The sequence below is a fragment of the Xiphophorus couchianus genome, chromosome 5 (genome assembly GCF_001444195.1).
Source record: "Xiphophorus couchianus chromosome 5, X_couchianus-1.0, whole genome shotgun sequence".
NCBI lineage: Eukaryota > Metazoa > Chordata > Actinopteri > Cyprinodontiformes > Poeciliidae > Xiphophorus > Xiphophorus couchianus.
This window is the reverse complement of record NC_040232.1, coordinates 29,915,735-29,940,249: the sequence shown is the minus strand read 5'-3', so window position 1 is coordinate 29,940,249 and position 24,515 is coordinate 29,915,735. Positions and strand designations below refer to the sequence as shown.

Below are 24,515 nucleotides of genomic sequence, written 5' to 3'. Positions count from 1 at the left end.
AATGCAACTTATCTGCAACATTTAAAACAAAGACAAACATATCAACAGCTATTTACATTACATTAAAGTTTGAATACATAGAATGATGATGTAAGGCTTTCAACTTAAGACAGAAACAAACACAGGAACCTATTTACATTGCTGTAAATAGGTGGAATAGACCCAACCTTTCCATTTTTGTTTAGTTGTTTTTCTGCTGTTTGTTTCTTAGCATTTGTTTGTACCAAATGGAGGACATAATAAAAATGCAACATTGACACAGAACCTGCAACATTTAAAAGAAAAGACAAACACAATCAGCAGCTATTTACATTACATTAGAGTCTGAATACATACAATGATGATGTAAGACGTTCAACATTTAAAACAGAAACAAGCACAAGAAGCTATTTATATTACAGCTAAGAGGCTGAATCCCAAGTCAAATAAAAAAACTGTCCTTTACTTTTATGTTGTTTTTAAGCAATTTTTAATAAAAGAGTACAATAAAAATGAAACATTGACTTAGAACTTGCAACATTTAAAACAAAATGACATTGTATGGCGTGTTTCAGGCCACTTCATGTATCTGAAGGGAGTGAATGTGTCTATAGCCCTTTTTGCACTGCACAGCCAGACCCGGGCTGACCCGGTCTGGCTTAAAAGCAGGGCTGATCATTTTTGCATTAGCACTTCCAGCCCGGTACCACCCGGCTCCCTGGAACCACGAGAGCCTTATGTGGGTTACACCGGCATCAGCTGTTGCTCCTCCTCCAGGTAGGTAGGTGTGTGGCACCCCTGGGGAGTCGAATCTGTGGTTCAGTACTGGTTCAGGGGTAAGTAGGTGGCTAGATATTACTGCAGAGGGCATCTGCCTCATTGGGGTAACTGCATAGTCATTCATTATTTTCAAGGATCTCTTTTTTTTAATTATTTTTTTATGTAGACTGCCAAAATGTATGTTTGTATGTGTACGTCCCCTTTTTAAGTGTTTAATTGTGAATAAATAAATACATAAATAAATAATTGTGTGGCACAGTTATTTTAAATCACTCCCAAAATTCCAGTTAAACTTATATAAATTATCAGAATAGAATCACAATGTAATAAATATTTCAAACAAAATGTAATTATTTACTCTTTTTTTCCCCCCTTCTCGCTATGAATCAAAGATAAATAAATAATTAAATTATCTTAACGCACTCCCAAAATTCTAATTAGACAAAAAAAAAAAACAGGATATCATCACAACAGAATAAATATTTAAAACAAAATGTAGTACAAAAACAAAATTATTATTTTTTGACTACCTTAAACAGTGCAATAAAAGTGACACTAAAATAATAGGTTGCAGCTTTAGCTTCACAGGCTAACTCAAGATTGTCAGACACTTAACAAACAACCAGAACGAAACCGTTGGGTAACCGGGCTGCTGGCGTTAGCATCTATTTTTTAAAAAAGAAGAAAAAGACAAAACGATACAAAACTAACTACTTGGACATTAAAAGTAACGTGTGGCTACATTGAGGAGCTGGCGGTCAGCGTTGCTCACCGTCACAGCAGATACTGACCGTTGTTCTGCCAGCGCACCGTAACTGACGCCAAGTACGGTGTTCCTCAACGGACACACTTCACCAACTTCCACAACTCAAAGAACAAATCTAACATTCTGGTGGCATCCGCTGACATATTTAAGCCACTGCCCTACAAGAGTTTAAAATTTAAGTGACAGTTTTTGGAACGGATGAAGAAAATCACAAACTCGTAGTCAGCACTGGCTAACCGTGCTACCATAAATAATGCAGTAAAACTGTTAAAGTTAGAGGTCTGCGTTTACTCTTATGCAGCAACGCGCACGGACACCACAAACGGAGTTTGCATGTTCTCCCTGTGCATGCGTGGGTTCTCTCCTGGTACTCCGGCTGTACCGGCTTCCTCCCACAGTCCAAAAACATGACTATTAGGTAAATTGGTCTCTCTAAATTCTCCCTAGGTGTGAGTGTGCATGGTTGTTTGTCCTGTCTGTCTCTGTGTTGCCCTGCGACAGACTGGCGACCTGTACAGAATGAACCTCGCCTCTCGCCCTGAACGTTAGCTGGAGATAGACACCAGCACCTCTCGACCCCACTAGGGACAAAGGTGTTAGAAAATGGGTTGGAAAAAGACTAAATGTGGAAGTAGTGAAGCAAAAAAAAACAAAAAAAAAACTCTCCCCAGTTGAGAGAAGCCTCTTGCATTCAACTTCCATATGCAATCTTTTTGATATAAAATGTCTGCCTTACCTTTCACACATTCACCACCATCTTACATTGCTCATCGTAAACTTAAGACACTTCTACATGTATGCCAGGCATTCGGACAAACAATCTGACATCATAACATAACAGATCATAAAAAAGCAGAGGCTTTTTTATGATCTGCATTTTTAAAGCAAGGACAGCATCGTGTGTGGAAGATTTCAGGTGTTGGTCACTATACTAGCAATGACAAGAAAAAAAATGCAATTTCAAGTTTAGCCACTTGTTTATAACTGGAACCACAGAAATATTTACAAACTTTACATGAGCTACAGTGGCAGAAATATTTACAAACTTTACATGAGCTACAGTGGCATAAATAGGAAATATTCCAAATCAAACATGCTCCCAGAATCCAGTACACAGAAGAGAAGGTGCCCCATTAAAAGCTTAAAATGCTGACATGGTCACATTATGTAAGCATACTGTAGAAAAAGGTAATATTGGTGAAGCTGGAAGTTCTTCCAGTGTGCTGGTTTCGTCATAGTTCTTCAATGCATTTTGGTAAAGTGTATATGGACCTGGACATGTGCTGACCATGTTCTAAAAGTATTCAACCAAACAAAAATTTCCTTTTTTTTGTCCTCTCTCCTCCCAACTGTAATATCTGACAGTCTTTTTTTGTTGTTGAGTCATTGTACAAAATTCAAAACTGCAAACAGACAGCGTTTAAATTAAATAACTCCAAACAGAAAACATGCACAAAAAAAACAAAAACAAAGCATGCAAATAAGAATACAAAGCAAGCAACACACAAAAGTAAAAGCCACACTTATACTGAATTAAAATGCACACAAAGGAGGAAAAAAAGGGGGGAAGCTTCTTTTTGTTTTGTTTGTTTAAATCAGCGCCTGGTCTTGGTGTACACCGAGCTGTAGGAGCTGTCCACTTTGGGACAGAATCGCTTGGTGTGGGCTCTGGCCCCCGTGGCGCCGCATAGTGGACACACGTACTGGCGCAGGTAGGGACACACAACCTCTCCAGCCTGGTTCTTCAGCCAGTGGGATCCGTAGACCAGCTCGGACTCACCGTTATGTTTACAAAAACTGCAGAACTTGGAAGAGGGGCGCGCAGGCGGCTCTGGAGCCGGAGCCTTGAAGCGACTCGCGGTACTCCTGCGGTCCTTGGGGCGACAACTCGAACCAGTTGTAGGTGTCTGCAGCGGATCGGCACTGGCTGACTGCGGTGCGAACCGAAACATATCCTCTGGGTTCAGCACAGACGCGGAGCCAGACAGCAGGGATTCGCAGGATTCTGCGTTCATGCGCATCGACCCTAAAGTTCCGCTGAAATGGTCGGGTTGGGAGTGATGCGCTTTGAGATGTGGCAGGACGGATTCCTCGGTGCTGTTCCGACTCAAGATCTCTCTGACCGTCTCCGACAGTCCCATATAATCCCTCCAGGGCTGAAAACTTTCGCTGTTTGACTCCATGAAGCGCGATAGGTGGTGGAAGAGCCCCGACACCGTGCCATTCATTCCGTCTCCTTCCCTGGGTTTGTTTTCTCGTCTGCTTGGCGAGCGAGTTGTTTTTACCAGAAAGACGTGAAACGACGACAGAATAATGCACAGACACATGCGATTGCTAATTAAGCAGAGGAGTCTCCGGGAGCCAACAGCCAATCAGGAAAGCTCAAGCATACGCGTGCGCCTCTCACTATCCTCTAAGCATATCCCACATGATTCCAGCTCTTTCCTGCCACTCGTGGACTTTTAGAAACTTATACCGTCTACCGGCTTTTCAGTTTCAGAATCTGATTGTTATTGGAAACTTTGCAGTTTTAACTGAACCATGTCAGAGTGGCAAAACTGTTCTTTCTCAAACTCTACTGTGTTGTTGGATCATTTCAGATCTTTCTATGGTTTACTGAAGCGCCATAATTATAGTTTAGTAAGTTTTAATGGCGTCTATGCAGAATTACACCAAGTTAGTGTAACGCAGAAACATTTCCAGTGTCAATCTCTTTATTTTAAAAACGAAATACTCCTTGACATACACAAAGTGATACACAAATAGGATACAAAAATAAACACTGAGAATTAAATATACAAGATAAAACTTTTATGAACAAGGAGAAAACCCATCTTTGCTTTTTATTACTTCCACAGCTAATTCCAATTTCCTGCTGTGATCTTTCCTGCAAAAAGTGCTTATTTCCTCGTTCTCCATTAAGTATCCATGAAGTCACTCTACAAAATTCCATTAAAACACTTTTTTGGGCAAGAAAATTGATTCGCAGATGCAGTCGTATCTGTATCGTTATGTGGAAGTACAGGACGCTGTGCTCCCAGAATGACACAGGATTTATGATTTTCTCCCTGAACCCCAACCTAGATGGGCCTACTTCCAGATGTCCCATACAAGCTGAAGAGGCTTCATTGGGACAAGTTTCTTAATTATATGGGATTATCAAAGGTTCTAGCATCAAGAAAATATTGCCACTGTATTTGCCCTTTAAACATTTGTTCATTGCCTTTTATTAATATTCCCTCCGTGTGTTGATCCACTGCTACTTGGGTATTGTCAGAAGATAGCATTTATGCTTACCTTACACACTATGATATGGAAAAAACAAATAGCACTTCTTGTCCTTCCAGATTAAGACTGGATAATTGTTTCTTTTGCTTTCGAATTCAAGTTAGAAAACAAACGTCAGAAACAGTCATGAGCCTGGCGGTCAGGAGACGATTTTACTTGTAGTAAGATTCAGTGAATGTGTCAAAACATCAGTCAGCGGTGCATAAAGATCGACAACCAGGTTTTAAAAACAAAATAAGTGCTTTTATTAAATTTGTTAAAAAGACAAATACTGAAGGTGGAATGTGCTTTAACTGCAGCAGTTTGTATCACGACCAGCTCAAAAATGAAGGCCAGGTTGTGTGTGGTCTCCTGTCAACGCCGCCCTCCCACGTCTCCAAGCGGTGATCAGCTTCTCTGGACCTGCGGAAGAAGAACATTATTCAACTTGATGAAGATCTGAGCTTAGCCAGATAATTATATGAAGCAAAACTCTTTCAATCCTTAAATTGAGAAACTCTTCATTGAACCATCTGCACAGCCTGGTTGGTCAGGAGACGGTTGGGGCAAGATGGAGGCCCTGCATCACAGGAACTCAAAACAGCGTCTTGCAGTAGAATTTGTACTTTTTCACATTCTAACTAAAGATCTTGACGTAGTTGTGAGGTCATAAAAAACCAAAACATCAAATGCTATATAAACACCTCTGTAAAGCACTGCATATTAAATTTGACCAACTTTGTGGGAACACTAACTGGTTATTGTATGATAGATTGAGAGCGGAGTACAGCTGAGGTGTGCTGGGCGTTTGAACTCTGACCCTTCCCTCATGTAATCCATGAGCAGCAACGTTCCCAGAGTTGCTGGGTGATGGACTGATGGGAAGACAGCCGGATAAGTTAGCTCCTCCCACACCAGAGAAATCTGCACCACAGACATTTGAAAGGTGAAACTAATGTGCTGAACATAAAACATACAAGTACACAGAGTCACACGTCTCAGTCTGGACCTTCATCCAATCCCTTGCTTATGATTCCCAACACGGTCAACCCTTACTCACTGAAAGCACTGCTGTCCCTCCGGTTTGTTGCTTCTCTTTGAAACAATGGCGAATCACACAGATACTGCTGCTTCAAGAACAGGCCCCGTTGTTGTTCAAAGTCACGCCGCTGTGGGGACAAAATACACATTTTTGTAGAATGATTTCAATAAGTGCTTGATTTGACAGGCAAGGTCTCCCACGACAACAAACCACTTAATTTAACCTATGGTTTTAATCTATGGCTGAAACAACAAATTATTTAAATAACCGAGTTTAGGCCATTTGCTGAAACATATTCAGAGCAGTAACTTGGCCAAAACTGCACAAAAAAAAGAAAAAAAACCCCCCACATTTTGCATTCAACACCTTTAACTGAACGTATGTTTAGCCTAAACCATATTTACAGTGGACTAGTTTACATTTTAAGCAAACTAGTCCACTATAGTGGACTAGTTTATTAAATAACTAAATATTTTCTTAGTTAACAAAAAAATGCATCGTTTAATATGTTTCCAATATTGTATAAAAAGGCATAAATGATAAAAGAAAAAAATCTGTAGAATGTACCTTGCTTTTATCTGATTAATCACCAGAATAATTGATTACTGATAATCCTAATTCACCCTCAACCCCATTTTACCTCGTGGCTCAGTCGAATGGCAGCGTCGGTAAACACTTGGCGCTCCCTTTCAAAAGTCCTCCTCTGATGAGTCAGCTCTGCCCAGGACATCTGAAGACGTTCCCACTCCTCCAAAAAGTAGGAATCCGAGAGTTCGGATGGGACCGTGGAGGCCAGGCTGTCCTATGAGAAGCAGCCAGAGCAGGTCTCCCTCAGACCGTTCATGGCTCACTGAACGTTTTAACAAAAAGGCGGCAGATACCTGCAGAAGCTGCTGCTGCAATCTAACCACCTCCTGACTTTCTTTCAGTTCGATCTCCAGCTGAGCTATGAGCTTATCATGGTCGGTACCAGCAGCTGTTTGACCTGCAGACAGAATCATTTCCTTGCAGCTTTTGACGACTGGTTTGGTTACAAAAACACCTCACGAGATTTATTGTCAGCCATTCACCTTCGGACAAGATGCTTTGCAGCTTCTTCTGCACCAGCCTCCAGCTCTGAACCACTCCTCCAGTCAGGTGCTCGCCAAGCGCTGCTTCAGTTTCCTCCAACTTTTTTTCTCCATCTTGGGTAACATCCAAAAACTGTGGCAGCCACAAAAAAGATCAGTAACTTTCACTCCAGGTTATGTACTTTTTAGCATACCTCATGTTTCTTCAATTGTAGTTAAAAAGGCTTGTCCTGACTGTTTGTATTAATGTAACTGATGTCTAAAAGTTGACTTTACTCAGGACTTGACTGGGACAAAAGAACCGACCCGTTTTGAGCAGAGAGTAGTGCTATGTGTACCTACTAATGCTACTAGTGTTTAATAGTATTTCCTTTTCTGGACTGACCCATGGATGCTGGCCACTCGTCCCTTCTCTGACCTGCTCCATGTCGACTCGCAGTGCGTGCAGCAGAGTGGTGAGGCTGTGGCGCAGCTTCATGGCCTCCCTCAGCTCGGCCTCTCTGCGCTCCAGCATCAGGCGCAGCGCAGCCTCTTCTTGCCTGTCAGGAGGAGAGAGCTGCAGTCTGAAGGAGAGGTCCAACTCAAAAGGCCAAAACCTCAGCGACCTTTAACAAGCAACCGTCCACATACCTGGCAGTAAACCTGACCGATTTGCTGAGTTGCTCCCTTTTGCCTCTGCTTCCAGGAGGGAAGTTTATTACTTCTATAGCTGCATCAGGAACAAAGAAAACAATGCGATAAATCTTATTTTAAATAAGTTTGTTTGAAATGATTCTGAAGTCTCACATGGCCCTTTGTGTCTGTCAGTCAGCTGTGAGAGCCTCTCCTTCAGTCTACTGCAGAGCATCTCTCTGCGCTTCAGCTCCGCCTCCTGTTGGCTGCACTGCAGCTGCAGACGGGAACTCTGATAGGAGGGAAAGCGCCACTTAAGGTAAACTCGATCAGGAAATTATCGCTCTCAAAAGTACTGGTCTTACTTTTAAACGCTCAGATCTCAGATCTCCCTGAAGCCTGGCCACATGCTCATCCGTCACTCTGAGCTGCTCCTGTAAGATGACACAGTTCCATGAAAAAGTCCTCACACCCTTTGACCTTTCACGTTTTTTTGGTTTGGGTCAAGGGGGTGTTGTGTGAGATATACCAACGGAGAGTATGACATTTGTTTTCAGTCAGTTTTACTCTCATTCCTGTAAATAAAACCCATCTGTATTTTTTTTAAATGTTTTTTTTGTCTGGCATCAGAACTGATGTCCAAATGTCAAGGTGAGGCACAGCAGATTTTACTTTCACAAGTGGAGGGTTCCAGCTTTCGCCATGATGCTCCTCCTCATGCAAGTGTGAAACCTTAAATTGCTTTGATTTTAATCATTTCAGGCAGAGATGAGTAGAACTCAATAAGATACTGAAGAGCCAAATTTGACCCTCCTAATTTAAATCAAAGCACATTCATATGTTAAAATGGCTCAGTCAAAGTCCAGATCTGAACCCATTTAAAAATCTGTGGCAATATATAAAAATGTATGTTGACAAATGTCACCTGTTCATTCTATGCGAGTTGTGCCATTCTGCAAACATGCACCACAAATTTGAGAAACTAAGCATAATTTTTCTTCCGTTTCACAAATGTGTATTATTGTGTGGCGCTACCACATAAAATACATTAAGAGTTTATGTTCATGACTTTACCAGAAAATGGAGAAAAAGATTAAAGGCTATGAAGTAAGCTCGATAGGACAAGTGATTTGCTTGGTAGTTGAGCCTCTCTTTTACCCACCCTGAGGGAATCTCCTTGCTCTTTGCAGGCCTGTCCGTCAGCCCACCAGGAAGTCTTTGGGTCCCTCTGGAGATACGAATCTGCAGCGTAATATAAACCAAAACAGAAAAAAAAAAGGGGAACATTAAAGAATATTCAGTGCTAATGTGGATAAAAGTATCAATGTGCACATAAACAGTAAGTTCAAATGAAACCTGAAAGTTCCTGTTTTCCACCAACTTTGCTCTGGTCAAATCTGTACGCCATCTAAATTCACATAAAATCACATTCATGAATTGAACACGTAGAAACTATGAGCACAGCAACGTGATCAACAAACCATACATGCGTACATTTCAGGTTAACACGCCTGTGTGTATACTTCCAGCCGTCAGCAGTCAGACCTGCTCACAGCTGCTGCTGCTTTTATTTCCAGGTGACAGCACTTCTGCTAATTACCAACAATACACACGAGGTAGAGCATGCTTTGAGCAAGAGGTTTCCTGTAAAGCTTCGTATTAGTAGCTACTTCTTACTCAGGGTTCCTCCTGAACGCGTTACAGGCCAAGCCGTGGAAAAACGCACAAGAGGTCATGACAGCGACCCTCATTATGAGACACGCTCGGCTGGCTCTCTGAAAGTCAGTGTGTTCAACACATCCGGAAGAGCAGAAACAGCTTTAGGTCAGAAGATTCACATGAAGTCAGCGTGTGTCATTAATTATTTTAACAGGATTAGACGACTACACACGGAAAAATGTCATGTTTTCTCAGAACATTTTGAGTTGTGCTTACCTTATTTTACAAAACGGTAAAAAGAGCAAAACACACATGTTGCAAGTATATATATTTTTTATTTATTTCCTTTCATACAAACACATTGCATTCATCACAAATCATTGGGGTGACAGGTAACAGTAATTCTTGTGGCTTTGTGAAGATTTCTAGTATTTGACGACAAAGCAAATCCGGTCCAGCAGCTACCCGTCACAGCAAAAGGCCAATCCAATCGACAATAAAATGATCCTTTTTAAATCCAATTTAGTCCAACTTCACTCAAATCATTTGAATGGAAAAGCGTCAAAATATACGCGACTACTTTTCACGAATGCCTTAAGCCCTGCCTGTCAAAAAGCAGTCACGAATTAGAAAAGTGATACTTTCAAAAATTACCTTCTGATTTTGTCGTGGAAAAAGTTACAGGCAGCATTTCTGTCGTTTCCTAATCACTCAAACGTTGCACAGAAAACGAAGGCGAGCGCCAACAGACAGCAGGAAAGATTTTTGGTTGATTCCAGCGTGAAAAACGACGACCGACTCATTAAATACAAACAAAACCGAAGGATTTCAATACAGACGCAAGCGTTCGTGCAATGTGAAATAAATTAAAGTTGCTACCACTATCCAAATAGCGTAAGGCCTTTACGTGTTTTTATTTTAAATAAAGAGATTCAACAAAAGGACTGAAACGTAGATAACAGGTGAGTGAAAGAAACAAAGAAGGAAAAGAATAACAAACCAACACTTATCCTAACGTTAAAGTATGTCATGTTGTAGTACCTCAGGTTCACTGTGACACTTTTCGCTTAAATACTTGAATCTTTAAAAAAGGCACAGGTACAGTGAGTTGGCCAGAAATGTAGTTGGACATTATTTCTTTTTTTAAATGTTTTACAGAGATAAACAACACAAAACAGTGCAGATGGGACAGAACCTGCATCAAATTTACGTTTAATATCCCTCCACCTGCCCCTCAGAAGGGCACCGACTGAAAAAGCAAACAGCGGTAACAGTCTGTAAATAGATGCCGGACATGTTGAGCACTTAGGCAAAGCCAGATTAATCATTAGTCAAGTTAGTGTCAGGAACATCTTCTGCTTGTTTGTTGAACAAGTACAAGTTTGGCCGTGCATTCGTGTAACAGATGGGAGATATGATACCATTAGTTTTGGCAGAAAAAAAAAAAAAAAAAAAAAGCAGATCGACATCAACCCCCGAAAAACCTTCAGCACCGAGTGCGTTTTCCCTCCCTCCCCCGTGAGGAGCTGCAGAACAAGTCTACGATGACGCAGACGAGAGGTGAGGTGAAGCTTTGACGGGCGAGGAATCCTTCATGTTCCTTCTGCTGCTGGAAGAGAGCAGAGAAAATCAGACGTTTAATATGATTCAATCAGACTTTGGGGTTCCAGTCTTGTTTCATCATGAACACTAATACTTCTGGTGCCATAACAGGGCAAATCCCTTCAAAGTGAAAATATCTTGTTGTTTTATTTGGCACCTATGGCGTTTCTCAGCTCACATAGTTCTGCAGACAGCAGAGAAATTTCCAGCACCATTACTGCAACACGGTAATTACTAAACTTTAGCCAAACACGTCTTAAGCCTTTCCACATCATGCCTTTCACATATAGGTTGTTCACCCAGCCTGAAGGAAGAAAAGTGGTTTATGAGATTTCCTGTTTTGTAATAGAATTCAAAATAGCAGAAATACCACAATGTGGAACTGCTGCATATTTCCAACATGAGGAAGTTTCTGATGAAAATGATAGCAAATGAAAACAAGAAGTCTTTAGCGCTTTTTCCTCATTCGGGGTTATCGATAGATTGGTCGGGATCAGAAATGCAGCATTTACAATTTTGGATCTGATTTCTATAAAACTTTGACCTTCCAATATCGACTTTAGCCAGTTCCAATTTCTCTTTTTTAAGAACAGTAACCAAAAACAAAAACGAAGAAACAAGCCTCCTTTTTCTGAGCAGTCTCTATTTACATTAGAAGCAGAGGCGATGCCACTCTGTGAGGGAGAACTGCCACTGACATACAATGTTTATAGTTGCCCTCAAATGATGTCCAAATAAATCATACCTTAATGTGAGTTTTTCATGTTTTTTATTTAGTTTTTAATTGGATTGGCATGGTTAGCTGAAGTGTCTGTGTATATTCTTTGAGGAAAGTAGATCCGGGTCCGTTCAGCGTTTCGTAAAGCATCCTATTTGATTTCAGTTTTTCCAGGACTGGAAAAATAAAATTGAGCTTTAAAAAAAATTGTTGCTTGTTTTGACTTTTTTTTTTTCATCTATAGTTTTAAGGACAGAAACACTATTTAACAAATGGATTGTTGTTTCTTTCTTTTTTAACAATTCAAGCTTTATTTTTGATTTGCCAAAACACACCTTGTTTAAAAAAGGGTAACTTTATAGCACTACGGAAATGCGGATCTTCCTCCTAATCGTCAAGGTAACACTTGCAAGAACTCACAGAACACAAAATAAATAAATATGTATTTATTTATATTTAGTCATTTTGAACTATCTCATCACTCTTAGGTATGTATATGTATTTTATAAACTTTGTATGGTTATATTTGTATTATTGATATTTAATACCTCAGAGTAGCTTGTCAGTGAATAAGCAATTTCTCCTTGGGGATCAATAAAGTATATTCTATTCTATTCTAATACTGAAATATTATGTTCTGCCAAGCACAATCAGAGGGTAAACCAGTGAGCTGACAGTTATCTGACCGACAGTCACTGACACCACGGAGAAGGACAGACATTTACAGAAGAAAATGGCTAAAGAAGCTGGCTCTTCAGACTGCTTATTAATGTAAATTTGGGTGGAAGGAAGAAGTTTACAAATAACAGCAAATCCCAAAATTGAAAGAATTGCGAAGCAAACCTCATTCAAGAGATTGGGGAAAATTCACAAGTTGTGAGCTGAGGATGGAGTCATATTCTACTTTACAAGAGGATGGCAGATACCTTAGCATTCACACTGAACCAGGTCTAACAGATCAGCATTCAGTGACTCCTTTGACTGTTTAACACTAAGATAATCAGAGAGTTGGTGGGTAAATACACAAATCTGGCAACCTGTCTTGAATCTGGGACCTTGAGACTAGCGCTGAATAGCAATATGCATCACAATAGGCATGTGATCATTATCAATAGAAAATATGTCCAATAGAATATCCAATAATTTATTTTTCTTTTATGTATATATATATATATATATATATTCCACAGAACTCCGAGCCAGTACCGCACAGCATCCTGGGAGATGTAGGCAGAGGAAAGGCTTTGGCCGCTCAACCTCTTACCAAGCTTGGTGACGCCAACTAACGGCCGTTTCAGATTTAGCATATCTGATAACTGCTTAAAAAAACAAAACAAACAAAAAACAAAAAAACCCACAACAACAACAGCGTGGAGTGAAAGAAGATGAGAAAAACGGCTCAAGAATAAATAGTGGATAAAACAGTAAAAGGTCAAGTCACCAGATACTATTACCGTGTTTCAGATACTTAAAACAAAAAACCAAATAAATAATTATCGATATTCACTTTTATGAAACCCTTGCCATGATATTTCATCCAGCCACATCGCCCAGCCCCATGTCGAAACAGCAGAATAATGAATAAACAGAATGTAAAGGTACTACTTGGCTCATCCCAGTGGTATTAAGCGCCTCTTAATTTCTTAAAAGTCGTTTTACCTCAGAACAGTGAGCAGGACTTGGGGGGTCTGAAGGGATTATCGCTGGAGGGGACCCCCATGAGGAGCGGGTCCTTGTTGGCGTTCTGGATGCAGAAGTTTTTCAGCTCGGTGGCAGCCTGGGACACCTGTGGAGCCCAACATATGGTGTGGGTGTGAAAACATGACCAGCATAAACATGAACCGTGTTCGTCTGGCCCCCCTGCGCTCGGGATTTGCCAGTTTTCTTATTTTTCCAACACTAACTATTACCGCCTCTGCTTTTTTTTATTTTATTTTGCATAATATTTGCAAGCAACGGAGCCGCGGATCAGCTGTGGTTGTACCTAAAATGTTTCATTTTCATATACAGCCCCAGTCATTTCCAGATAGCTTGATTTGTATACGCCTTTAACTTCAAAACTTCGAAGTAGCAGCGAGTTACTAATATTTCAGCTACGTTTTTTTTTTTTTTGGTAGCTTGGCAGCAATTCAGTAAATCGACATTTGACAGAATCCACTTTTTCGTGATTTCTAAACTTAGCTTCTACGGTCAAGAGAAAAGTCTTCCGTGTTTGTGTGTCAGCGGAGGGTTCGTACCTTGATCCTCCGGGTACTGGCCTCTAACCGGAGCTGCTTCACGGTTCGCTGGGCGACCACCAAGTTGCTGCTGGCGTTGTTGTTGGACATAGCGGCGGTCGTTGGTGTTTAAGAAAAATCCAACTTTTTTTTTCTTTTTTTTTTTTTTTTTTTTTATGACGGCTGTCTACAACCTCAACGGAAGAGAGACCTAAAACTGTACTACACCCACAACTAAACTGGGAAACAGCGCAGGAAGGTTGCCATGCCCACACTGCGCTTTCCGAGCCCTCCTATTGGCCAGCAAGTCCGTCAACCACGTAATCTTCCCACCGTTCCCAAGGAAACGCCCATAAAAATATGGGCCATTATTTTAAGTTTCTTAGACAGCAAACAGGGTAAAACGTGACCTTCAGTGGTTGTTTGCCACCTCATTTAGCTTCACACCAGACTGGGGACGCTTTCAAAGAACTGCTGCTTTATCAATTGTGTAACATGCTCAGGTGAATCTTCAAACTAATTCAGAAACAAAAATGAACAATAATCACTCATAGCATTTTTTTTTCATCAAAGCAGATGCAACTCAGAATCAGCTGGCTTCTTATTTCATACCTATGCGCAACCATTTCATGCCTTCCTTCTTCTATGTTGAACTTCAAAAACATTTCAACAAGCATGTGGCAAAGGTGAACAGTCTGTTGCATCAAATGATTCAGCAATCCCTCCTTCCTTGTGCCACAATTAATTGCATCAAGTTTTTTATAAGTGTTTCAACACTTAATTGTTTAATTAACATTATATTAATGTACTTAAAGTTAAAAAAAAAGGAATCATTATTGGGTATTTTTAAACCACTAGTCTCCAGCAGCTTTATACTCTTTGCCATTGCACCTCTCCGGTGTTTAGACCCAATGTCAGCGCATTGCTGTGTTATATGTAAATTTCTACTTGTAAAAAGTGGCTGGCATGGTGCTTTGTTAATCCAAATCTATTGTAATTAATTAATTAGGTACTTAATTAACTTAAGAACTGGTGGATTCCAAATATATATATTTTTTTTATGAGAAAAAAAAAGCTGAAGGCTAACAGAGAGAATAATGCCAGTAGAGATCTGCAAGTTAAGAAGTTAAGGTTGTGTGGCAGACAGTTGGTCGCAAGTCATCGACTTTGCAACAGCTCTTCATCCTGAGTAAGCATGTGGTGACTGTGGAAATTACTTCTTTTTAACAGGAAACTTGCAGCAGAACCAAACCATCTGCCTCGACTGACATCAGGCCATTGTAGAGGATGAGTGACAGTCTCTCATCAAAGCTTTGAAAATTACATGTCAAAGGAAAGAGTGCCAACTCATTGTCAGTTAGTTAGGAGCTTCTGGTTTTTCAAATTTCAGCCCATTGTCTACCATCTACAGCCCAGAATACTATTCACGTATTTAGAAAAGTAATTTTTACTTAGTCTAACTATGCAGATAAACCACTTGAACTTTATGCAATTCTATTTTTGTCTACACACAGCAAACTCCTGCTTTATAAGTTTGATTAAATCTGGGAAAGAAAAACTACCAGCCTTTATCTAGCTGCAGGGTTGCCACGATGCAAATGATCAAAACCCAAACACCTCCCATGGTTTCCGTCTCAAACAAAGATCAACCAGCATCAGGGTTTCTGTAGGTGTAGCTCATTATCTCTAATTATTTATTTCTCTTGAGAAGTCCGTCTATTCCCCTGATTTATTCTTACAATAAGCAACTGTCTTTTATACATTTTTTTTATTCAGTTTGACTTTTAATATCATATAACACACAGCTTAATACACATATGTAGGTAATTTGCCTACCAGCCCCACTTAGGAGTGGACGATGCCGTCATCTTCCTGCTGCAACGAGCACTGTCACACCTGGATGGTGGAGGAGACACTGTGAGAATCACATTCTTTGATTTCTCCAGTGCCTTCAACACCCTTCAGCCTCTGCTACTGGGTGAGAAGCTGCGGAGGATGGGTGTCAACGACTCAGTGATCTCCTGGGTGACTGACTACTTGACAGGCAGGTCACAGTTTGTCAGTCTGGGCAGTGTCCTGTCTGATGTGGGTGTCAGTGACGTAGGAGCTCCACAGGGAACTGTGCTTTCTCCCTTTCTCTTCACCTTGTACACCACTGATTTCCAGTACAACTCTGAGTCATGTCACCTACAGAAGTTTTCTGATGACTCAGCGGTTGTCGGGTGTACAGCGGAGCACCTTCTCACATAACCTGCTCCAGCTCCGCTGTCGTAGGGACAGATACAGGAAATCCTTCCTGCCACATGCCATCTCACTGTACAATAAAAGCTAAATCATTGTTCTGCACTAATCAGTCCAATTTTGCACAACTACACTGTGGCACACTTGCTGTACATATATTTACATATACTGTACATATCTGCATTTTTTTTAAATCTTTGCAAGGACTGCTCTTAAGTTGCTTTTTATATTAACAGCATTTCATATTTTACAATTTATAGCATTTTATATTTTATTTTTAATTTTTATTTTATCTACAACTACTACTCAGTGGTAGTTGTTATTGTGTCTTGTCTCTTTGCTGTAACTGCGAAGTAATTTCCCTGCTGGGATGAATAAAGTACTTCTATTCTATTCTATTCTATGTGCTCAGCCTTTTCTTTTGAACTTTCTTTTACTACTTTTTCATTTATACAGGCTTTACATCAGCATTATTTGCAATAATTATTTTGTTTGAAGTAGTTAATGTAACACAGCCCGCTGTACAGACCAGTGATACGGTGACTACTATGTTTTTCAGTTATTAATGTGTTTTTTTAATTCAATAATCCAAAACATAGAATATTTGTGACCACTAGGTGGTGTTAAAGAACAATAATAAACAGGATTTACGTTTGACTTCAGTTGAGCTGAAATCCTTTGCTGCTAAAAACAGGAAGGTAATGCCTGGATAAACCATGACTAATCTTTAAAGCCTACAGACAATGTAGTGTCTGTGTGTATGATTATTATTGTTATTCATAATTTATTATTATTAGTAGAGCAAGCAGCAATTAGCAAACACCTGGTGGAGCTGCGCATCTGCTGAGCTCATTATAAGAGATACTTCTCAGTCCAACTCTGGTAAAATTATTGTTAAAGGGTCAAGAGAGGAGCCACGTTGTGATGGCTGCTTGAATGTGGAGTTTCAGAAAGAACAGGAGTTTTTAAAGAGACAGAGGCCCAAATTACTAAGTCGAATTTATTACACATATATGTATACATATGGCATTTTTATAACAACTGAAAGGAATATTTACCGGTACTTGAATGTGCTATAAAATACCATGTGACTGGAAAACACATAATGCTGCCCCTTTAAAACTCTACCAAAGTGAAAAGGACTGTCCAGATTGTTATCAGCACAAAGTTCAAAAGCCAGCATATGTGATGGTATGGGGGTGTGTTAGAGCACATGGCATGGGCAACTTGAGTATATGTGAAAACACCATCAATGCTGAAGGGTACAAACAATTTATGGAAGAACATATGCTGCCATCTAAGCAGAGTCGTTTTTGCCACATTCTGCACGTTTTACAACAGTGTGTCTTAGTAGTAAAAGAGGGCAGGTAGTAGACTGTCCATGGGAATCTGGAGTAGACTGATGATCCATGGTCAGAGCCCAGATGTGACTTGATGAACATCAGCCACTCTTGACTTCTGGGACCTTGTGGAAGATATAGCAAACCTCCAAACTGGTTTAACCACAACATTTGGTCTAAAAGATCATTATTTTAATTAAATTCATTTCAAAGTTTATTTACTTAGCACTTACTTATGAAATGCAGGTTTACATGCTAGACATTACTACCTGACTCCTCTCCACCGGTGTCTTCATGCTAGCGCGCTCTCCTGACCACTTCTAATAAACAGCTCATCATCTATGAACCACCAATCACTAATGTTTCACTCTGAAACTCCAGTACCCCGAGATTTACAACAACTTCACACGACCAAAGTACTTAACAATGATTACAGCATCACATATCGGTAAAAGATAGAAATACAATTAAATTTGACAATAATATACAAGTAGCATATAATTCATTTCAGTTTAATTTCAGTAACATCAATTTCCCCAAAAACTCAGCAATCATTGAGATCAATTAAATGCCACATTTTTCTTATTTCAACTGGTCTGATTACTTTACATGAGTGTCACGTTTCAAGGAAAAAAGCTTGTTATTTCTTCATTTGAGCCCTGCAAATAAGTAGAAAAAAGAAGAAAAATGATAATTGATCCCTTGTTGTTAATTATAATAAAATACTTAGTAGGTAAACTTACAGACTATTGGTCCAGTAGTGATGGGCTTCAGTGCAGGAAAGCTTGAAACAGAACGCAACTTTCTGCTATGACAAACCTGGGAAAAGTAAATAATTAAAGCAATTTATTTATTCATTCATCATGAATCATAAACTACTGATGAAATAAAGTATGTTCAGTTAAATAATCCCCAAATAATTCACACCCTGTCAGGTTGAGATTAGGAAATATTTTCAGTCAACCAAGAAGTTTGTTTCAGATAGAAAATGAGAAATAATGAAATAATGTAAAAGATTACAGTTTCTGCAATTTGTTTTTTTTAATGTCTTTATCTACATTTTGATAAAGCTGGCCTGTTGTGTTTAATTTGAAGTCTCTGCTCACCGGGACACAGTTGGAGCGTCTCTGGTCACACAGGCTCAGGCTACAGTGAAGATAAATTTCTCGATAATCTTCCCCCAGCAGGAACAACAGAGCAGTGAAACGAGCCTGGAGGGAGGAGCCGCTCTGAACCACGGACACCTGACGGCGATCCGTGGAGCATCTATAAGGGGTAATGGAGGAAAACATGAAAGTTTTAACCCGTCACTTTACACCAAACAGTATTTACTGAAGCTGAAGAGGAGCACATACTTGTTCTCAATGAGGGGGTATCGTATGGGGTCTTCAGGGTTTGACGTGTGAGTGGCAAAGCAGTTCTCCAGAACAACCGCCAAGTTTGAGTCCATTTCCTCCACAGAAACGCCGACGTACAACGGCGAGCCCACTGGCAGGGTGACCTGGCCTGCTGGGTAAGTGTAATTGTAGCTGGAGTCCAGGAACAGAGACATGGAGGCTCTGGCTTTGGGACCTGTACCTGAAATACCTCGTTCCCACCTGCCAAGGCAACAACCATCTTTATCAAGCAGTCCAGGAATTTATTTGCCAACACTTGTTTTAATCCTGTTTTTGTGTTATTTTAAATTGTTTGAAAATCTTCTTGTGATTAGAGCGCAATCTATCAAGCTCATTGATATATTGCAACAATGATGGAATATATTATTTCCACAATCTTGGAGGAATTGGGTGAACTAACACTAATTTCTGGTCAAAGGCTAGTGCAAATGCATTTTGTTAATTCAAGAGATAAACACTCCCCACAGAATCTACCAGCTCAGTTATATTGATCAGAGAGGACGACTTACTCTAAAGTTGGTCTTACAGCCACATTCAGACTGGTGTCAGTTTCCAAAGGATAGGAACAGGAGAACGGAAATCTCCTGGGAAGGAGGAAGGATTCATTGTTTGCTGAGTAGAGAAATAAATTGTTCCCAAAGATGACATGCGTACTGTTGATCTGAAAGACAAGAAAATGACAGGTGTCAGACAAGAAAGTGTGGTGGGAGAGAGGGGAAAGATATGCAGCAAAGGTCATCGGGCTGTGTCTTGAACCTATGGCCTTCATGGGTCACTGAGGCCTCCGTGTATGGCGGTCCACCACAACACCCAAACAACTTCTTTTGCAATCTCTATGCATGAAAACTTCAACATTCTTTCTATCTGCTTAGCTAAACTTGTTATTTACTGTCAAGTTCCACTACATACCACAGCCAGTACATGTTATCAGAAGGGTAACATGTCAGGCCTTCTGGTAACATGTAATTTACCAGAAGGGCAATTCCAGAAATTACACTTAGGGCAATTTCTTGAATGGCTCTAAGTGCTTTCTGGAGCTATTATTAGAAATTCCTCCAAATATCCTGTATTACCAGAAAGTTTTGGAACTTGGAATGTGCTTTGCAGAAAAAGTAACCCTGGTAGGTTGCAGGGGATATCTGGCAAGTTCATGGAAGTACCTGGTATGCACGGTAATTCCAGGAAAGTACCTGCTAAGTCTCAATAAAGTAATTGAAAGCATCTGGTGATTCTGCATGCTTCAGTTCTCTCCCTGGTGGTAGTAACAAACTCCTCTGCATGTCAATGTTCTTCTTAGGCCTTCTAACGAGCCATCATTTGTTGGCTCATTAGAGATGGCTATAACCAGGAACAGAACTAGAACATGCAGCCCTCAAGGACCAACTTTAGACACCACTGAAGTAGAGCTTACCTTTTGACAATCTAAATACATTTTCTGCCTTATTATCTTTTGCCATTTCTGAACAACTTAATATTTCTTTTATCCATTTGTTTGTAGTTTTACTTTTAAGTTCCTGTAATCTTTAACAATGAGCAATCAGCAAGGTCTTTATGACACAGGCGTTTCTTTATAAATTTCTCTACAAAAATTATATATATTAATTTTTAATGTGGTGTAAATAAACATCATATTGGATCTAACATGCATTAGTGAAGAATGACTGGTTTATTGGCCCAGTTCATTTAAGTTGCATGAGTAATCTGCTATCTTGTTCTCGACTAGTGACCCAACAAGATAACATAAATAATGGTCTCTGAGTATAATACTTTGACTGGAAAGTGTGATGGTGACGAGATAAGAATCCAACACACACAGCAAAAAAGGAAAGATTTTCACCGTCACTATATTTCCGCAGGCACCGGCTCGAGCCTCCACCTCGTACCACACAACATCCCCTTGAACTTTGAACCTTGAGCAGTTGCGAGCAGCAAAGTGGCCAGAGAATGGATCCAAATCAGAAGACTGCGTGCTATTGAGATCCAGTCCTACTTGGAGTTTATCTTGGCCACAAGTAAGCTGTACAAGGGGCACTTTGAAAAAACAGAATGATACCATTTTCCATAACATTGACTAATATAAAAATTTACTTACTTTGTTGAATTTGTGACAAACATGATAAGTAAGGGATTCTTTTGATAAAACAATGTGAATTGTTGTGATTATGCAGAAAGGTATTGGAAATACACAACATAAGAATTAATACATGCAAAAATTGTGTAACATGGTTTTACCTTCGCAGACAACACCAGCGTCCTCACCGTGATTACAGTTATGATTGCCAAACCCTTGATGTTGACATTCTGAAAGCTGCGATTCATTTCCTGCGCACCTCACGTTATCCAGCCATATGGGCCCAGTTCCCTGTCCAAAATGTGCACTTGATGTTGCTGAAATGACTCTTCCGCAGCCCACCTGTCGACAGACCACCTGAGCATTAATGTTGTCCCAGATGTCATGACACACTGTCCCCCACTGTCCATCGTGAAAGATTTCCACTCTGCCGGAGCAGTGGCTTCCTCCATTGGCCAGTCGGAGTGCTCCCTCAATGAGACCTGATCTGCTGTTGGAGGAAGGCTGCAGGCATTCATAGGACCCTGGTCTGTTGGAGCAAATCTGATGCTCTGAGCACGGGGAGCTCTGTTGAGAGCACTCATCAACGTCCACACAGCCGAGGTCTGGAGACCATCGATAACCGCTCTCACAACAGGAAGAGCTGTTGCAGAGATTTATATCGTAGCAGGTCAGACCATCACCAACAAAACCATCTCTACAAGCACAAGAGAAGGTACTCTTGGCGAAAGAGTCGCCTCTTTCTCTAGACTCCCAGCAGGAGGCTTCGCCATGGCAAGAATCACAGCTGGTGGCCAGTGTTGCTGCAAAAAAACAAAGTGGAAGGTTATTTAGATGTATGTAGATGTCATTAGGTGAAACACTCCACCAGCTAGACATATCACATAATTTTTTTATCGAATACAAGAGAATTAATTTTCCATAGATTTTTTTTTTTTTTACATATCTTTATTTTTGACTTGATCTGCAACCCATTTGTGTTTTAAATCCAAGATGGAGGGGGAAAAAAATTCACAATTTTACCTGAAGTGGTTCTCGTCAAAATTTGTAAAAGTAGAATTAGAAATATTGTCCAGGGCACTTCCATCTTTGAAAAATGCACAGCACAGACCTCCTGAGAAGAAAACACAGTATGCAGTATTGCTTTCCTTAAAGAAGAAACTAAAGGTCTCTGGACAGGGTGAGAATTTATAGGTCCATCGAAGTGATTACTTATTAATCAAAGAAGAAGAGAAACTTAAGCTGAAGTTGTAAAACTATACAACTTCATTTGAAATAGAAAGGAAAATGTTCTAATTGATGGTCTGATAAAGAGGTTAGGGTTATCAGCTCACTTCTTTGGAAATGGCTGTTTCATTGGCAGTGGGAATTACTCATGGTGCCACTCCCTGAACATTTTGTACTCTTTGTAAGACTGACAATGTTGGTAATGTTCTTTTATGCAAAGTATCAAGACTAAATAGAAATGCAAAGAGACACGTTTGAATTTACACTGTTAGTTAATGTTGTTGGACTGGGAGATATGGATAGATATGGATGGAAGGCATATGTGACCATAATTCAATATTTTTTTACTCATAAGTGACCCATATGGGCAAAAAAAGAGGTAGGTTGTGTATAGGTTTCTTAACCTATGCACAAAATTCATTTCTTTTGTACTTTTATTTAAAGACAGTAATATCAAAAGTTCAAAATTCCTGTCATATACACAGACACCCACCTTTAATTTCTGCGACTATAAACAAGAAAAACATAAAAATGTATATCAGAGAAACCTAATTCTCCATAACAATGTAGGTCAGTATAAATCAGTCTTCACGTATTTGTTTTTGTTTTAGCCAGTGTTTTGTCTGGGAATCGAAAACTCTAAGATCAGTTTCCATTTTTATTCCTGAAGGTGGGGTCTCTGTGTGCAGGTGAGGTTTTCTGGATCAGGTCACTGTGGGACTGACCACCTGTCTGAGCTCAGGGAAAGTGGGAGGGGTTCATGGTAGCGTGAGAATTATGGCTCCTTTTAGAGAACCGGTTCTTTTGGCTCGGATCACTAAAAAGAGTCGGCTCTTTCGGTTCCAAAGCGGCTCTTCAGGGGTTTTTTTTTTTGTTCCTTAATTTATTATCCAACAGAAAAATGTTGCAAAATGAATGAGATGACTATATTCAACAGCTCTTCTTCTGGGTCAGAGTAAAGTGAAATGTGCATTTTGAGTTTTAAACTACCATATGAGTTTGTTATTTGGCTTTTGATGGTTACATTTACAAATTTACCTGCGAAAAATGAATGGAATGGGAGGTTTTAATTCAGAAATCTTCCCATTTTGTCTGAAGCTTGTGTTTGTGTTGAACCAGCAATCAGAAAACATGCTTCTGTTACATGACAGTTTACTGCTCTAATGTAATGGGTTTTAAATGTTTTCTTCTCTGAAAAACACACCAGCAATAAATCTCTGAAAGGAGTGAAGGGGTTATTTAAATCCACAAGGGGGCGTCCTGAATTGTCTCACACTAAAGACTGAGCATGAAAGAAAATTAAACCCAACCATAGTTACTGTTTTAGTATATAATGTAGAAAATATGTGACATTAGTTACACACAGAAAATGTACATTTTTACACTATTTGTGGCTTATGATGATATAAAAATATAACAAATAAGCTCTTTGCTTGCTTATATCCTGTATTGTTCCATGGACTGAGAGACTGCTATGATCTTTTCCCCCCATGTACAGGAAGCACTGGGCTGCCATGACGCTGTGACATAATCCAGGATAACAGCTGACAGAAAGTTATTAGGCTGTGTAGCCACACTGAGCTGCTGTCTTGCATGTTTATACACAATTTGATCACTATGTTGTTTTATGCAGCCACTGCACATTATCAGTTCAGCTTTACTGCTATTTTAAGTTGTTTTTTTTTTTCAAAACACATTATTGAAAATTGAAAAGTGGAGGAAAATTCTGTTTCTATTTTGCAATTTTACAACTTTTTTTTTAAAGTAAATGGTTCATCTGATGCGCTGAGCACGGAGAACTGTGATGAGAGCACTCATCAATGTCAACACAGCTGAGGTCTGGAGACCATCACTAACCTCTCTCACAGCAGGGAGATTTGTTGCAGATTTCTGTCGTCGCAGGTCAGACTATCACCAACAAAACCATCTCTACAAGCACAAGAGAAGGTCCTGCTAGCAAAAGAGATAAACTGAGTAAATAATTAAAACAAACTGTTTTTTGACAATTTTATCTATTAAAGAAAATGATCCTATTTGAAAAACTGTTTTTCCATAAAATAATTGATTGTACCAGACCTGGCAGAAATAACTCATTTAAAGCTTGTGATGATTGAGTATTTTTGCTTTATTTCAGGGGATTTTTAACCCACTCTTCTTTACAGATTTATTCAATCTATTTCAAAGCTTCATTTTCTTTTCTTTGTCTTGATACATTCAGAGGCAGACTTATAATTATAATGGTGATTATACTTTTTTTTAATTCTTGATGAACCACAACTTGTGAGCTTCATTTAGTTGCAAATTTATGCTTAAAAATTGAAAAAAAAAAAAAATGGTGCAAGAGAATACTTTTTCTCTCAGCTGCAAGAATGTTGAAACCTGAGAAATGAACAATGTTTTTTTCTTGTCAAAATGTAAGTATTTAAATTAATCTACACATTACACTACAGCGAACACTTAAATAGACGCAAAGACACAATAATAAAAAAATTGTTTATTTGAAAAAAAGGTTCCAGTAAAAAAATGGA

General features: G+C 39.6%; 4 protein-coding genes across 7 annotated transcripts; all 4 read right to left on the bottom strand.

The window, feature by feature from the left end:
* Window positions 1–2,483: 2,483 nt before the first annotated feature.
* Window positions 2,484–4,081, bottom strand: nanos3 (nanos homolog 3). Its single transcript, XM_028017745.1, has one exon. It carries the CDS (start codon window positions 3,850–3,852, stop codon window positions 3,121–3,123), a length of 732 nt encoding a protein of 243 aa, XP_027873546.1. The 5' UTR covers window positions 3,853–4,081; the 3' UTR covers window positions 2,484–3,120.
* Window positions 4,082–5,034: 953 nt separating this feature from the next.
* LOC114144635 (afadin- and alpha-actinin-binding protein) lies at window positions 5,035–9,127 on the bottom strand. 3 transcript variants are annotated; one of them, XM_028017687.1, is made up of 13 exons: window positions 9,011–9,127; window positions 8,873–8,924; window positions 8,679–8,758; window positions 7,882–7,950; window positions 7,691–7,808; window positions 7,535–7,613; window positions 7,290–7,443; window positions 6,905–7,037; window positions 6,716–6,819; window positions 6,475–6,636; window positions 5,853–5,961; window positions 5,548–5,667; window positions 5,035–5,215 (listed from the first exon to the last, which is right to left on the bottom strand). In XM_028017687.1, exons 2-13 carry the CDS (start codon window positions 8,922–8,924, stop codon window positions 5,133–5,135), a joined length of 1,263 nt encoding a protein of 420 aa, XP_027873488.1. In that variant the 5' UTR covers window positions 9,011–9,127; the 3' UTR covers window positions 5,035–5,132. The 3 variants fall into 3 exon arrangements, with proteins under 3 accessions (XP_027873488.1, XP_027873487.1, XP_027873486.1); XM_028017686.1 differs by having other exon boundaries at window positions 5,548–5,716; window positions 7,323–7,443; window positions 9,011–9,124; XM_028017685.1 differs by having other exon boundaries at window positions 5,548–5,716; window positions 9,011–9,123.
* A 363-nt stretch (window positions 9,128–9,490) lies between these two features.
* On the bottom strand, window positions 9,491–13,987 carry LOC114144684 (guanine nucleotide-binding protein G(I)/G(S)/G(O) subunit gamma-10). Of its 2 annotated transcripts, none has more exons than XM_028017764.1 (3): window positions 13,733–13,987; window positions 13,155–13,281; window positions 9,491–10,781 (listed from the first exon to the last, which is right to left on the bottom strand). In XM_028017764.1, the coding sequence occupies exons 1-2, from the start codon at window positions 13,820–13,822 to the stop codon at window positions 13,156–13,158; spliced, it is 216 nt and encodes a 71-aa protein (XP_027873565.1). In that variant the 5' UTR covers window positions 13,823–13,987; the 3' UTR covers window positions 9,491–10,781; window position 13,155. The 2 variants fall into 2 exon arrangements, with proteins under 2 accessions (XP_027873565.1, XP_027873564.1); XM_028017763.1 differs by having other exon boundaries at window positions 9,491–10,784; window positions 13,733–13,985.
* Window positions 13,988–17,482: 3,495 nt separating this feature from the next.
* On the bottom strand, window positions 17,483–22,089 carry LOC114144624 (uromodulin-like). Its single transcript, XM_028017664.1, has 8 exons — window positions 21,784–22,089; window positions 20,922–21,563; window positions 20,527–20,720; window positions 19,199–19,350; window positions 18,648–18,890; window positions 18,399–18,558; window positions 18,036–18,111; window positions 17,483–17,951 (listed from the first exon to the last, which is right to left on the bottom strand). The coding sequence occupies exons 1-8, from the start codon at window positions 21,845–21,847 to the stop codon at window positions 17,941–17,943; spliced, it is 1,542 nt and encodes a 513-aa protein (XP_027873465.1). The 5' UTR covers window positions 21,848–22,089; the 3' UTR covers window positions 17,483–17,940.
* Window positions 22,090–24,515: the final 2,426 nt, after the last annotated feature.

Excerpts from the sequence above, each read along its gene's own strand:
- nanos3 (XM_028017745.1), bottom strand. The coding sequence starts at position 3,852 with ATGTGTCTGTGCATTATTCTGTCGTCGTTTCACGTCTTTCTGGTAAAA.
- LOC114144635 (XM_028017685.1), bottom strand. The coding sequence starts at position 8,924 with ATGGCGTACAGATTTGACCAGAGCAAAGTTGGTGGAAAACAGGAACTT. Across the intron at positions 8,759-8,872 it reads TGGAAAACAGGAACTTTCAG|ATTCGTATCTCCAGAGGGAC; the intron begins GTTTCATTTGAA and ends ATTACGCTGCAG. Across the intron at positions 5,962-6,474 it reads CCATTCGACTGAGCCACGAG|CGGCGTGACTTTGAACAACA; the intron begins GTAAAATGGGGT and ends TTGTCCCCACAG.
- LOC114144684 (XM_028017764.1), bottom strand. The coding sequence starts at position 13,822 with ATGTCCAACAACAACGCCAGCAGCAACTTGGTGGTCGCCCAGCGAACC. Across the intron at positions 13,282-13,732 it reads CCAGTACCCGGAGGATCAAG|GTGTCCCAGGCTGCCACCGA; the intron begins GTACGAACCCTC and ends TGGGCTCCACAG.
- LOC114144624 (XM_028017664.1), bottom strand. The coding sequence starts at position 21,847 with ATGGAAGTGCCCTGGACAATATTTCTAATTCTACTTTTACAAATTTTG. Across the intron at positions 21,564-21,783 it reads TTTGACGAGAACCACTTCAG|CAACACTGGCCACCAGCTGT; the intron begins GTAAAATTGTGA and ends GTTTTTTTGCAG. Across the intron at positions 18,559-18,647 it reads TACCCCCTCATTGAGAACAA|ATGCTCCACGGATCGCCGTC; the intron begins GTATGTGCTCCT and ends TACCCCTTATAG.